General features: G+C 38.7%; 1 protein-coding gene across 1 annotated transcript; it reads right to left on the bottom strand.

The window, feature by feature from the left end:
* Window positions 1-1,421: 1,421 nt before the first annotated feature.
* Window positions 1,422-12,033, bottom strand: LOC112175898 (AP-4 complex subunit epsilon). The gene is made up of 10 exons (XM_024313637.2): window positions 11,038-12,033; window positions 10,737-10,952; window positions 10,525-10,635; window positions 10,249-10,446; window positions 10,016-10,147; window positions 8,542-8,598; window positions 8,323-8,439; window positions 6,836-6,913; window positions 5,457-5,600; window positions 1,422-3,159 (listed from the first exon to the last, which is right to left on the bottom strand). The coding sequence occupies exons 1-10, from the start codon at window positions 11,824-11,826 to the stop codon at window positions 2,080-2,082; spliced, it is 2,922 nt and encodes a 973-aa protein (XP_024169405.1). The 5' UTR covers window positions 11,827-12,033; the 3' UTR covers window positions 1,422-2,079.
* Window positions 12,034-13,523: the final 1,490 nt, after the last annotated feature.

Below are 13,523 nucleotides of genomic sequence, written 5' to 3'. Positions count from 1 at the left end.
GCGTACAACAAACAAAGTCAATACACAATTAGGACAAACGTTTACTAGTCTTATTTAGGCCGGCGTTGACAAACTCAATTCCTCTTTCTCCTAGGATTCACTTTACAACTAATGGGGTGTATTCGATTAGGAGACTATAAGATTGTTTTATATATTCAAAGTCTATGGGTAATCAACTACGATTTTTAAGACTCTTTTAAAAATCTTGTTGCATTATGACTTGAAATGTACTCCCATCTTCAATAATGTGGTTGGGCGGTCAATACCGGTTTGGGGTTGTACATCAACAACAATACCACAGCAGCCATTGCCGATTTCTTCAAATTATTAGTCTCTCTCTCGATATAATTAGGGTTTGCTAGCTGCTGATACCGACCATTTATCTTTGTTAAGTAGTGGCACTGGTTCTGGTTCTGGTTCTTGGTTCTTGGACAAGAAGCAATGGAGTTTACCGTCCTTGAATTTAGAAGCGAGGATCAGCACAAAGCGTACTTGCGCTGCTGAATGTAATCGGTTTGGCGGGAAGAGGTGGATGCAAGTGATTTCCCCATACTCGGCTTAAGAGATGGATGGCAGAACTGCATCCATGTTCAGCAAAAGTTTTTATTGCTCGAATGACTCTAGGCATTGGTAATGTGTGCATCAAGTAACGTATCTTGAGATTGTGTCAAGAGTACAGTGGACAAGGATTGAATTGTCTGACCTTTTATACAAACCGATTCACGCAAGGGTTGTCGATAGAGAACACCGCCCCTTGCACGCATTCTTAATATGCAAACTCCTCCTCCAAATCAGATGTTAGATAGTAATAGATGAGATGTGTCCGCGATGTCTTTTTTCCGGAGTCCCTAAGTTTTCTTCCCAAGAGTTTTTTATTTATTTATTTATTTTTTTTTTTAAGAGGTTTGGAAGCTAGGAGGCTCATCATCCCCACGCCTAACTTATTATATTAAAATTAGAATTGTGCAAAGATGAGGACATAACACCTTAACCTCTGGCACTAGTACATAAATCCTCGTAGTATATTAAAATTAGATTGTGCAAAGATGAGGACATAACACCTTAACTTCTGGCACTAGTACATAAATCATCGTAGAGTACATCCTGAATAATCACAGGAGACTCCTCTAACCAAATATCATCTAAATAATTAAGACTAACAAGATGAGCCATTCTATGGGCTACACAATTTGCTTCACGGAGAATATGTCTAATCTGAATAGAGTGAAAGGATGTCAGATATGACTTACAATCATCGATAATACGTCCTATGTCAGATTGATCTTCCACATTCTTCCCAAGAGTCTAAGGTGAGAAAATTTAGACCGGGATCCAAAGTGAAAACAGTCTGGTCGAAACATAACGAAAAGTATAAGAGTTCCAATACATGAAATTGTGAGTCTCAAGCACTGTTGACCAGATCACCAAAGCTCATTATTATTGTCACATCAATGATTGGCTAAACATACATATATGGAATATGTATTAACACCCAAAAGATTAAAAAATAATAATTAAAAAAATAAAAAATAAAAAAAGAGCTGCACAGTCGAAATGACAACTACAAAACTTACGGTGTGAATAGAGGAACCGAAAAGTAATAAGAAAGAGGCACTAGTCTCCCCAAAGAACTGGAAATCTTGTAGTACAGCATTTTTATAACAAGACAACGCGGTGCATAGTAGTGTAAATGGAGTCCAATATGACCATCTTTTTAGAGTGCTCCAAAACCTCCGTATCGCCGCAAAGAAAAAGCTCTGGATTCACTTATAACCCTCGCCGCAAACAAAAAGCTCTGGATTTCACTTATAACCCAAAACAACTTCCAAATGCATCACCAACTTGCAACATATTCCAATAAAAGCCATATGGTTCAACAAATACAAGCCTGTACTGATTTTTACCACCACTGAGGGAGTTCAATCACTCCATATGGGTGTCTCTACAACTGCGTGTGGCTCTGAAACTCATGAAAATGAGTTGCTTTTCATATCATATAACCAGCCACTCCGAAAGACCATGCATGACAAACTGAATAATCTCAAACATTTTGATTTTATATCTGCCAAACAAACAGTTCTAGCCAAGCAAATCTCTAAACAAGTTGGGGTTCTGACTTGTGGGGGTAACGCCCATCTGCCTTACAAGTGCATCCTTTTCCAATGAATCTTTAGGGTTAGGACCCCTATTCGATTGGGATACCCCAACTTGAGAAGTCCTTGTAGCATTTGATAACTCAGATGCAAGATTAAAGTCATCCCTATTGGTCAACACAGGGTTGCCAACACTGCTACTGAGCCCACTGACAGGAGTATCAGCATATAATCCCATAATTTCAGGTGTTTTTGAAGCACCTGCTGGACCATTATTCACAGTTGATGTAGCTTCGGTTTGATCAAGAAGCCCTTCCAACTGCTGGAAAGGATCTATAGACGGAGCAGTACCAGTAACAGTTGAATCACTGAAGTCAAGCAAGTCTGGAGTAGGTTCATGATTTGTTTTCTCCACTGCAGCGTCAGTGTGTGCACCTGCTGCCTTCGATACCTGCGACTTCTCGGTGGCCTTGGACACTTTATGGTTGCCCGAAGATGGCCTCTTCTCGGTTCTTGATGGACCGCCAAAAAGTGAACTGGCCAACTTCTGCTTTTCTGGAGAAATTTCAACTGATGGCTTCCTCAAGTCATAAGTATCACGTGCTTTTGAATTTGAAGTACTCACACCATCTACCTGCGTGATCCCGTTTGTCGTTTTGTGGGAACTAGAAGTTGAGGTCGAAGATGCAGAAGATGAGTATGTAGGCCTACCCCATTTCTTTTGAACACCGTCAAGTCGTAATTTAAGTTCTGACGATCCTGCATCTGACACAGATGGCAATGATGCAGACTGGTGTGTCTCCCTAGCATAAGATGGTTCAGGCACTGGAACAAGTTCAGTTGAGGATGCAACTGCAGCTGGAGGAACTCTTGATGGCACCAGTGGCTTTGGAAGCTCATAGGCCTCAAACCGAAGACTGTGACTTAAAGCTTCATGCTGATCTTGGCTTCTGAAATTGTTAATACTTGACACTCCAGAGCGCTCATTCTCAGAAATATATGGCTGAGCACCTTTTTCTATTGCCTGTTGGACATAACCATTGAGGAATGAAAGGTTTTTATCGATCTGCAAAAGAAAAAAGATCAGTATTCCATCATGAGCTGATCTGAAGGCTGTAAAAAATAGAATTGCATATGTTTTTTTTTTTTTTTTTTCTTATGAGAAGCAAACTCGCTTGTAAAAATCAGGGCAGGCAATCAGTCCCCAAGTCAGAATTTGAAAAACAAATGACAAGGTATCACCTGGACTGCTAAAGAAACTGATCTACAACTAAGGCAATAACAATCAACAGTAAAACAGATAAACCAAAAACTAAGTCGCAGGTTCCTTGTCATAAAGAATGTTGAAACGAGCAAACTCTAAACTCTGAAGAAATTGACGCCAAAGAGATGCCCAAAATTGAACCCTATTCCTGGAAGACACTTCCTGACAAGTCACACCTAGCTTTCTCAAATATCCGTTTATTCCATTCCACCCACACCACCCACAAACTGCTAATATAGCACATTTCGCTAAGATCATGCTCCTCTTCGTCAATTCAATTTTATTTTTTTATATCCATCACACAATAGGGCATTACATGAACCCGAAAGTCGGGTCAAATTTGTCTCTCTAAACAATTTATGCCACAAGAACAAAGCAAAGGGACCTGAAACAGCACAGGACTTAAAATTTTAGCTGTTAACAAATCACACACCAGTGTGGACCATATCCTCTGAACCATGTCACTGTTGGGCTAATAGCCTTCTGAATTGCAAAATGACCAGGACCAGAAATAGAAGAATCAATCCAGTTACAGCTTTGAATAGGTTTTACAGGAAAAAAGAACCCCGGGGTCCATACCCTCTATGCGGCCTTTATTGAACCAGACTAAAGCTTTTTAAAAATGCCAATAAGTCAGTCCCCAACACTTCATGGTCATTTAAAGTTCTCCGAAAACCAAAATCCCAAGACAAAGGATAAGAAGGATTATTAAGATGCATATGGACATTATGACAAAGGATAAGAAGGGTTATAAAGATGCATATGGGCAATACAAAAAGCGGTTTTCTCTACCCAACACTTTTCCGATGACTTATAAGCACTTTAAATATTGAAAATAATGTCAGTATTCATCTTTGCTAAGAAATCTGCAGTGAACCTGTACCATGAGATTTACTAACAAGTAGATGAATAATACACCTCAGCAATATTCGCTCCTGTAGAATATAATGATTAACTAAGCTACTAAAACGGAGACCAGTGAATTGTAATCTTCATAGCCGGCTATGTCCTAAGTTCCTAACCCAAGTTGAAAACAGGATCTCTTTTGTTCTTCCTTGTTCTTTTCACAATGAGCTGTTCACAAGGGACCATATATCTAACCCTTTTTACAACTTGCTTTAGATCGTATACTGCCTATCTATCTTCCCTTGGTGGATTAGCTTCAACAGCACATACATCGTGTCAGGCAAAGCGTGAAAAGAGACCCTTTATAAAGATATATAGGCTCAAACTTGACAGTAGCGAAATGTAAAATACTATATTAAAACAAGGGTAAAATACGGGTAAGCAATCATTTACTGATTCTGTAAAAAGCTGTTATCTCCATAGCATGCATCCATAATTTTTCACCCTACTATTTTTAAGAAATGGTCAGTTTCTCTCCAGCAAAGTAGTCTTTTGTTTTGATGCATTGGAGGGGATCAAAAACCCTGACATATCCTAACTCTAACCCATATCCCAACCTTCCTACACCATTTGGGATGACCCCATGATATTCACAAAAAAGCAGTTGCAGAATATTTTCAACATAAAAACTTCTAAAACTAAAATATCATGAAAGCTCAATGACGTGATTAACCAAACAATACATGATTGCTAAGCCTAAAGTCTCTGTCAAGCCTTTTTCGAGTCAAAACTACAAGCATTTCCCCTTCGGATTGCATTGGTCATATAATGATTTGCCTAGCTATTATTATAGTCATGCTGAAAGGATTGCTAGATAATAGTATGGCTAATGACCCTTGTGCCCTTGTAATTGTCGAAGTATTAATTTCTTCTAATAACTACATTTGTCAAACTTTAAAATACAATGACTTTATTGTACGTCTCTTATTAGTAGTTTGTATTTTTTTTAAAAAAAATTATTATTGACGACATCAAATGAGGTGGGTGAATATAAAATCATATGACAAAATAAAATTATGTCTCTTGAAGCGGAACACAATTGATTATGTTGTTGTGATAATGTCTCTGTTTTATTAATATGCGAAATAATGAGTAATGCTGCATTCAACATATCGGATCTATGAGACACATGCATGTCATGATGGCATCAGAAAGAAATAAAAGAATAGTACAAGTAGATTGTGTAATATTACCTCAATGTCTTCACAACTTGCATCTGATGGCATAATACTCTCAATGGCATGAGCATCTATGCCAATGACAGCTTGCAATTCATATGCACGCTGCTGGAGATCTGTTGAGTGAGAAGCTGATAATTCCTCCACCAAAGATTGACACTACAAAGAAACAAGGGTCTAGTTAATCACATATTTCTATGAGTCAAAACAAAATAAGAACAAAATTCTAGTTAAAATACATGTGCAATCATTTTATAACATATGAATATGATCCCATGCAGAAAAAAAAAAAAAAAAAAGGCCTTTTTTAGAGAGTAAAAGAATGACAAAGTCAACACCAGATTATATAAATGTTGCAAACGGATTACTGAAAACAAACCATTCAAAATTGCAAAAAATAAAAATAAAAAAATTATATATATATGTGTGTGTGTGTGTGTGTGTGTGTGTGTATATGAGTTAGATACCTAAATGAAGGTAGCCCTCACACCTTAGGAGATCTTAATAAAACGTCAAAATTTAATAGGATATTATCAGCATACAAACAGTCATCTTACACATGACCGTTTTACAGCAATCCAACAAACTATCATGCAGGAATAGTTACCAATATCTTTTATAGCATATTTAGACCATCTAACATTGGACATTTATAAGCACTAGCCCCCCAACTAAGAAAATATAGTACGAATCGTACATCTAGTTTCTAGAGCGGAAGCACTTATCCTTTCCCTTAATTCTGTTAAATATTAAAATGATCCTATGTATGCCACACCAATTGTCAAGGGTATAATCATCCCTTCAATAATCTTAAAACAATAAAAGCAATTGACAATGAAAATTATAATGAAAAAGAATAAAATAAAAGGTTTACCCACTTCACCCCCCTTCCTTGCACCTTCTCTCTCCTCTTACACACTTACCTCATCAAGACCCCATGGCAGATCTACCCTCACCCACTTCCATGGTGGTTAATCACAATAACTAACACCATATCTATACTATTATTAAGAGAAGAGGCTTTGTTAGCCAAAATCAAAATTTTTGATAGAAATGACCCTAAAACATTAAAATACTTTGAGAATTAATTAAATCACAAGGGCCATTATGACAATTGCAAATTATATTTTTATTAACAAAAATAAACAAAATAAATCTCCCAAATTCCACTTTACTCTCCCACTAGCCTCTCTCTGCAATAACTGTTTTCATCCATTATCTTTTTTTTCTTTTTTTCTGAAAAGAAAAATACTTACACGTGTAGAGAAATGCTAGTTAGTAAGGAATCTAAAGTCAAAATTATCGTTCTTTACATATACTCGGAGAGGGTATGTACTGGAGTTATAACAATATTAATCTAAAAGTGAACTTATGCGAATGTTTATAAAATTCACCTCAGGTAGCATATCCACTTTTCTTCCAGATGATATTTCAAATGCATATATTTTCATGATTGCTGTAACAGCATAAGCCTGTAAAACAAACACTCGTAGGAATTAGGGTTAAGTATAAATATATATATATATAGACAAAAATACAGAAGGTATCTTTTTTACTAGATAATCAGATATTAATACACATAAAATTTGAATAATGTTCAGACACTTAATTTGAGAAAAAGAATGCAAAGGTACTCGCAATTCAATTCTATCGACTCAGAGACTACATACAGCAGTGCCCCTATCTAGTAAAAATCTCAAATAACACCGTTGTAGGCTCTAGCTAGGACAAACATGACCAATAAACTCCTCCTTAGCAACATACTTAGCCCAATTGTTCAAAGTGAAAAGAACAAAATGTGAAAAAAAAAAAGAATATGAAGAAAAACGGCACAAAGACCCACATGAATATGAAGTCTATCAGGAACGTCCAAAGGTATGAAAGGGGGCAACTTCTGAGTGGGTTTTGAGGTGGCATTTAGTGAATCCATATCCAAATGCTCGTCAGATGCAACTGACAGTCCACTTGGGAGTTGTCTGTGCATCATGGAGATGAATTGTAATTGCAAATGTCAAGAATGGTGCCCTTTTTGTCAGAAAACTACTGTCATTGACAACAAGGAGAACAGAAGAGGCAATAGAGCCCATGAAGCTCTGATGCTATTATGAGAGAACCAAAATGCCTACCACACTGATAGTATAGAGGCCCTTCATGAACATGCTAGAGAATCAAAATGCCTACCACATTGAGCGTATAGTTGCAATTCATGGACACGCTACTCTTAGATTAAAATAAATTAGGTTGAGAATTGAACTTATGAGCTTTGATATGGTCATGTGGGGACCCACATCCCTATATGGCACATTTAAACGTCCAACAGTATACCTGAGATCCATATTTTGCTACCAGGATCAAACAACACAACACAACACAACTGTTTTCCAGTTACCAACTTGGAAACAAAAGCTCGAAAAAACAGGAAACAGCAACGAAACCAACGAATATAAATTTTTTTGTCATTGAACTATTAGGATTTAGCAACTATTACCAGAAGGTAGGAGAATAAAAAAATCTAATACCCCCAAAAACAACACAAAGGGTAGACAGACCTGATATGAAAAACTACTGAGAAATGTTCACAAATGAATCATATATATGGAGAGAATAGACAAAACTAAAATCCAATCGAATCAAATCTGTAAATGTTAATAGCTTCCACCATGTATAACTATTCTGTTTCAATTATATACGGTGATGAAATGGAAACGGAACACAGGCATTACCATAAGTATTAAAAAAAGATCGTGTATTTCTCTATATACATTTACAGACTGACCACCTAATCCTGAAGCATGGCGATCCCATTAGCTCAATCTCTTAAAAATTACAAATAAAAAATGATAGAAACTCTAGCTACAAAAATACTTGGTTTGAGTGATACCTTGACAGTTTCATCATTTGAATATGCCTCTGCCACATCACATAACTTCCCAGTGATATACGAAGCAGAATACTTTCCATCAGCAGTTCCATATTCCCCCAAAACCCAACAAATGACCTGTAATCACAACTAAACATTAAGACATCAACAGGAATATTCTTTTAAGAACTTCTACATAAAAGCATAAATAGGATGAAGAGAATTGAGAGGGCACTGTACCTGAAGAAATACAGACGGAAGCTTTGGCTCTCCAATGATGCGCAAATATGACTCCACCTGCACAAAAAAATCTTTATTGCAATACCCAAAAAAAAAAAAAGGGAAGAAGACAGGGAAAAAGAAACTAATGCATCAATTTTATAAATATTCCAATCTTCGAGTTATATAGTAGCATCCAAGAGAGAGTGAAGTAATTACAGAATTAACTCTTCTAAGCAAAATTTACAGGGACTTCAAATGGAATTCAGATATATGAAATTCCCAACCCATTTTCATCATAATCAGTGAACATGGCCACAGTAGATAATGATTATATACCAAAGAAGGATGTAGACTAAATTTTAAGGCAGATATACCCCAGAGTTCTCACACAATATGGTCATTTAACAATCTATTTGCATAAACTAAGGGGAAGAGGCTTTCTCTCGGCAACCCAGCTCACTTCACCAAAATCCAAAGAAAAAAGATGGAGCAAAAATATAAGAAGCTCTGCGTCATGACAAATAGAGAAAAGGCTGATATGCGTCGTCAAAGACAAATCAGATTTTCCACGGTTGGTTTCTTAAAATTATATTATGCTATTCTGAATTAAGCAGCATCATCAGTCAATCAATAACAAGTACAATGGATACGATTCACATGAGCTGGTACACTCCACATCAGGATCAAACAAGCTAAGATACTTCTACTTGTACCCAGAAGAACTTAATGTCTACATTATACTAATTGAGAACAATAGTCTTTATCATGTATAAAACAGCTACAGACTTTCTGGAAAAGAAAAACCAGAAACTCCTTTCTATAAAGAGCAGTGCTCTTTACTAAAAATGTATCAAAGAAACAGCTTAAGCAACTTCATGAAGGAAATAGAAAATGACTACATATTGGATAATCTCCTCCATACTCTAGTAATTGCATTAAATGTATATCAACTTGCGCATAACACAATGAACATATCTTTGTTAAGACCAAGGTTCGATTAGCTTGAACAGTGTGAAGGCGAGATGGCAGACAAGGAAATGATCATGCAATTCGCAAAGGCATTAGAAGGAGGTGGGAGTGTAGGATAAATGGGAAAGATGAAGAGAAGACAGGAAAGCTTGATAGTAATTTCATAAATATTGTCACACGTGGCACGTGTTAGTTAGTGTCAACTTTTTTTCATGTTACCTCATCCTGACATGACATGACATGACATGACATGACATGTTTGGTCATCCTTAAAAGTGTCGGAGTTTCTTTTTTAAGAGAGTTGGTGATCAAAGTTAATGGATGGAACTACAAATCTAAATCTAAAGGACATATTGATTGATTTTAAAGTTGGATTGAAACCTAAGAAATCACACCAATGCTTAGGTGGGATTCTGATATATAACAGAAACATTCTTCATGCACACAATAAGTCAAATAGCATTGTGTCAATGATACTGAGTAAAGCAGTGTCAAGATATGCTGAAAAGTGAAAATCACATACCGCAGATGATCTCAACTGACTATCTGCAGTATCATCATCCTCTCCAAATCCCTCGGCGATCAATTTCATCAAGTTATGTGCCACCTTAACATTCACCAAATCTCCCGCATGTTCGAAGACTTTATTCATGGTCTGAAGACAAAATATCAGAGGTGAAAGACATTAGCAGTTCATTAAGCAATAACAAAATTCTTCCAGAATAGAAGTGAAATTCAAAAGGCAGCATGTGTTACCTGGATAAACCATTGATTGCTCGGAGCAAATTGCTCAGCAAGCTCCACACATCGAGATGCTATATATGTTTTGTAATGGTTATCATTAAGGCTTATCATGTAATCAATCATACGGTCAACAATCACCTCCACATTGGAGGACTTTGTCATCTTGTATAACAGTTCAAATGTTTTTCGCTTCAAAGTATCATCCGGGTCCTGCACCAAGAACAAACTTCATTTACATTAAACGATACAAGCTTGGTTAGAAAACATAACCAGACGGAAATGTCTCACCTCTAAGCAATCAATGACAGCCAACTGGTGTTGCTCAGCTATCTCCGGACTGATCTTTATCAGTCGACCAAGAGCATCAATGCCCATATATTTCAAATTATGACTGTCACTCTGTCCACCATATACATAAAAAGGAATAATTGGTTTTTGAACCTCTGACAGCCTAAACTCTAATATATTGCACAAATCACTGAAAATTTGAAAATCCAAACCTTCAAAAATCTTGAGATGACTTGAGCAGCCTGTTCTAACAACTTCGGATTAGGATGTATTGCAGAAACGCAACAAATACACTCATAAAGAACTGCATTTCCTATATTACTCGTGGAATCGCACTTCTTAAATATGTCGCCAACTACCATATACATCTTCTCACTCGATTGCTTATCCCCGCTCCCCAACAATGCCAAAATCTTCAACAACCTAATCTGCATTCTCAAATTCAATAACCACATCACAACAAAGCTCCTTATTTCACTACATTCAAACAGTAAGCTCGGCTCGAAAGTAAACCTGAATAAAGGGCGCTGGAAGCTGATGGTAGTCATAGGTCTTGGGCAACCTACGTTCTGCAACTTGCTTCAGAATGCTCACAAAGCTAACCACCAAATCCTTATACGTATTCACATCGATGGTAATGAGATCGAACAACGGGCACAGCGTGGCTCCCATGACTCCAGGATCGTTATCACAGAGCCGCTTCCGGAAATTGGACACCAGATGCGAAACCGACGACGGCGACTTCTGATAAAACCGATGAAGAGCCATGATCGCCTTCTTCCTCACCGCCTCCTTCTGGTGCCCTAGGAGCTCCACGACCTGGGGCAAAACGGCGGGCACGGTCTCGTCGTTGATGAGCTTGCAGACGGCATTGAGGGCGGTGCAAACGACGAGGTAATTGTCAGACTTCAGGTCCTTCTGGATGGTGTTGACGATGAGAATGATGAGGTCGTGATCGTCGTTGAGGAAGAGCGAGACGGCGAGGTAGCCGGTGCGCTTGAGGACGAGATTGTCGTCGTGCGTCATCTTCACGGCGTGGATGTAAGCGAACGACGCGTCGTGGCCGAGCATTTCAACGTAGACGAGGCGGATGATGTACTCCTTCATCTTGCGCTTGGGGATGTCAGGCTCGGAGAGGCGTCGTTTTAGGGTTTCGATCTCGTGGAGGACGATGCGCTCCTCTTCGGCCTTGGATCGAGCTTCGCCGATGGACTTGACGAGGTCGAGGAACTCCTTGGATTGGCCGAAGCCGCCTTGGGAGCCCATGGCGAGCTCCCGGCCGATGGTCTTGAGCTGCTCCATTAGGGAAGTTGGGGCATCAAGGAGTGTGGATTGTGAAGAGAGAAGAGGGAAGAAGGGGGTTTGGGGTCTCCCTGAGGGCAGATCTGATATATGAGAGAGAGAGAGAGAGAGAGAGAGAGAGTGGCGTGAATAAGTGATAAGAGGGGAGGACACAGTGGGCGTGGCTATAGAGCTTCCGGGTGTCGGAGAAGCAGAGAGACGGCTTCACCACGGCTTCACCGTTTATTGATTTTTACTATACAACAGCGCGCTGTCAATTTTTCCTTTTCTATTTGCCATGATCAAAATTCTTTTCACTCTACCTTTCCAAAATGGTTAAATTAATTATTAAAAATTGACTTTTGATCGAGCAAGAAAGTTAAAAAGAGAAACATATTGCGCAACCTACACCGAGTAAAATCAAAATTGAAAGCATTAAGGGCATCAAGAAGGAGATGTCGAGTCCACGTCTGATTTCATCCACCGAATGTCTCATTTTATCTAAGAAAATCCGCTATAAAGTTAGCATTTCGGAAGATATGCTTGAAAGTAACAACTTCAAAGCTTTAAGCAAGCCATTTGATGTCACTCACAATCTTCTTGATTCTCAAATTATTTAAAAAGTTTTTAAGGGCTAACATATTTGTCAAGCAACCAGAATAGTGTTTGGTAAAATTTAAAAAGCGGATTTGAGGGTTTGCTCCATACCCAAATAGGAGAAAAGAGTTTGTTGCGCTACTTGCATCCATGTTCCATCCGGTGGCGCGTCCTCGAGACATCGTTGATAAAGTAATTTAGGGTTCACATCTAAAATCAATTGGCAATAGATGGAGTGGCCCAAACCCTTATAAACCCATAGGAAATGTCTCATTTTTCCCATGTGGGATGTATATATTCTGAACAGTTATGCTCAGACGAGTAGGTCTGGTTTGTTGATTCACGAGTGATGGTCCAAGGTAGAGTACAGGCTGGGACGAGGAGAAGTGATGGTGCAGTTATGAAAGTCTGCAACCGCCGAGGACGTGAAGAAGTCTGCAACTGTCTACTAGAGCCAACAAAGCTTGGATCCACCATTGGTCAAGGTCGTGGAAGCCTAGTGGAAGGGGGAGATACTCAATCAAGGATGCATTTTAGTTCCAGATGGAATCCAGGAGCAATGGTGATCCGCCCATTATTGCTAGCCGTGCTTTGATGGATCTGGTTCGACGTCTGTGTGGTTCGATGGTAGCGAGGATCAACGGTGGAGTGGTTCGGCCACTTGTGTCGGCCATGGTTTGACGACATGGTGGTTCAAAGGTTGCGGTGCCACAATTCCGATAGGGAGAGATTGAGGGTAATGGGAAACATGGGTCATGGGCCTGTTTTGTGTTGTTGGGCATTTGATGGTATTGGGGTAGAAATTGAGGACTCAAAGGCTTGTCATTGTTGGGCTTGCTAATCCTAAGATATACCTTGCTGTGATGGCAAGGCTCCAAGCATGCAGTATCGAAAAAGAAAAAAAGGCTTAATAATATGCTTGGTGTGGGAGCTAGAATTCTGCAAGTGTAACAAGATGCATGCTCTTTATAAAAGGGTTTAATGTGGATAAACGGTTGTTAATTAGTAGCATAAGATGAGTGTTTGGGGGGAAATGAGTAAAGTGCGGTAAGCTTAGAACTGGTTGTGCATGAAGGGAGTGGTAATGGTTTGCATGTAGGTGTTGTGCTTCATGTCCCTTC

This window comes from Rosa chinensis, chromosome 7 (assembly GCF_002994745.2).
Source record: "Rosa chinensis cultivar Old Blush chromosome 7, RchiOBHm-V2, whole genome shotgun sequence".
Classification (NCBI taxonomy): Eukaryota; Viridiplantae; Streptophyta; class Magnoliopsida; order Rosales; family Rosaceae; genus Rosa; species Rosa chinensis.
The sequence above is the reverse complement of the archived record's forward strand: the minus strand, read 5'-3'. Positions and strand labels throughout refer to the sequence as shown.

What these genes read in the sequence shown, in the direction of transcription:
- LOC112175898 (XM_024313637.2), bottom strand. Translation starts at nt 11,826, where the DNA reads ATGGAGCAGCTCAAGACCATCGGCCGGGAGCTCGCCATGGGCTCCCAA. An exon ending in TCATCTCAAGATTTTTGAAG is followed by an intron (nt 10,636 to 10,736) that starts GTTTGGATTTTC and finishes TATGGTGGACAG; the next exon opens with AGTGACAGTCATAATTTGAA. An exon ending in GTCAGTTGAGATCATCTGCG is followed by an intron (nt 8,599 to 10,015) that starts GTATGTGATTTT and finishes TTTTTTGTGCAG; the next exon opens with GTGGAGTCATATTTGCGCAT.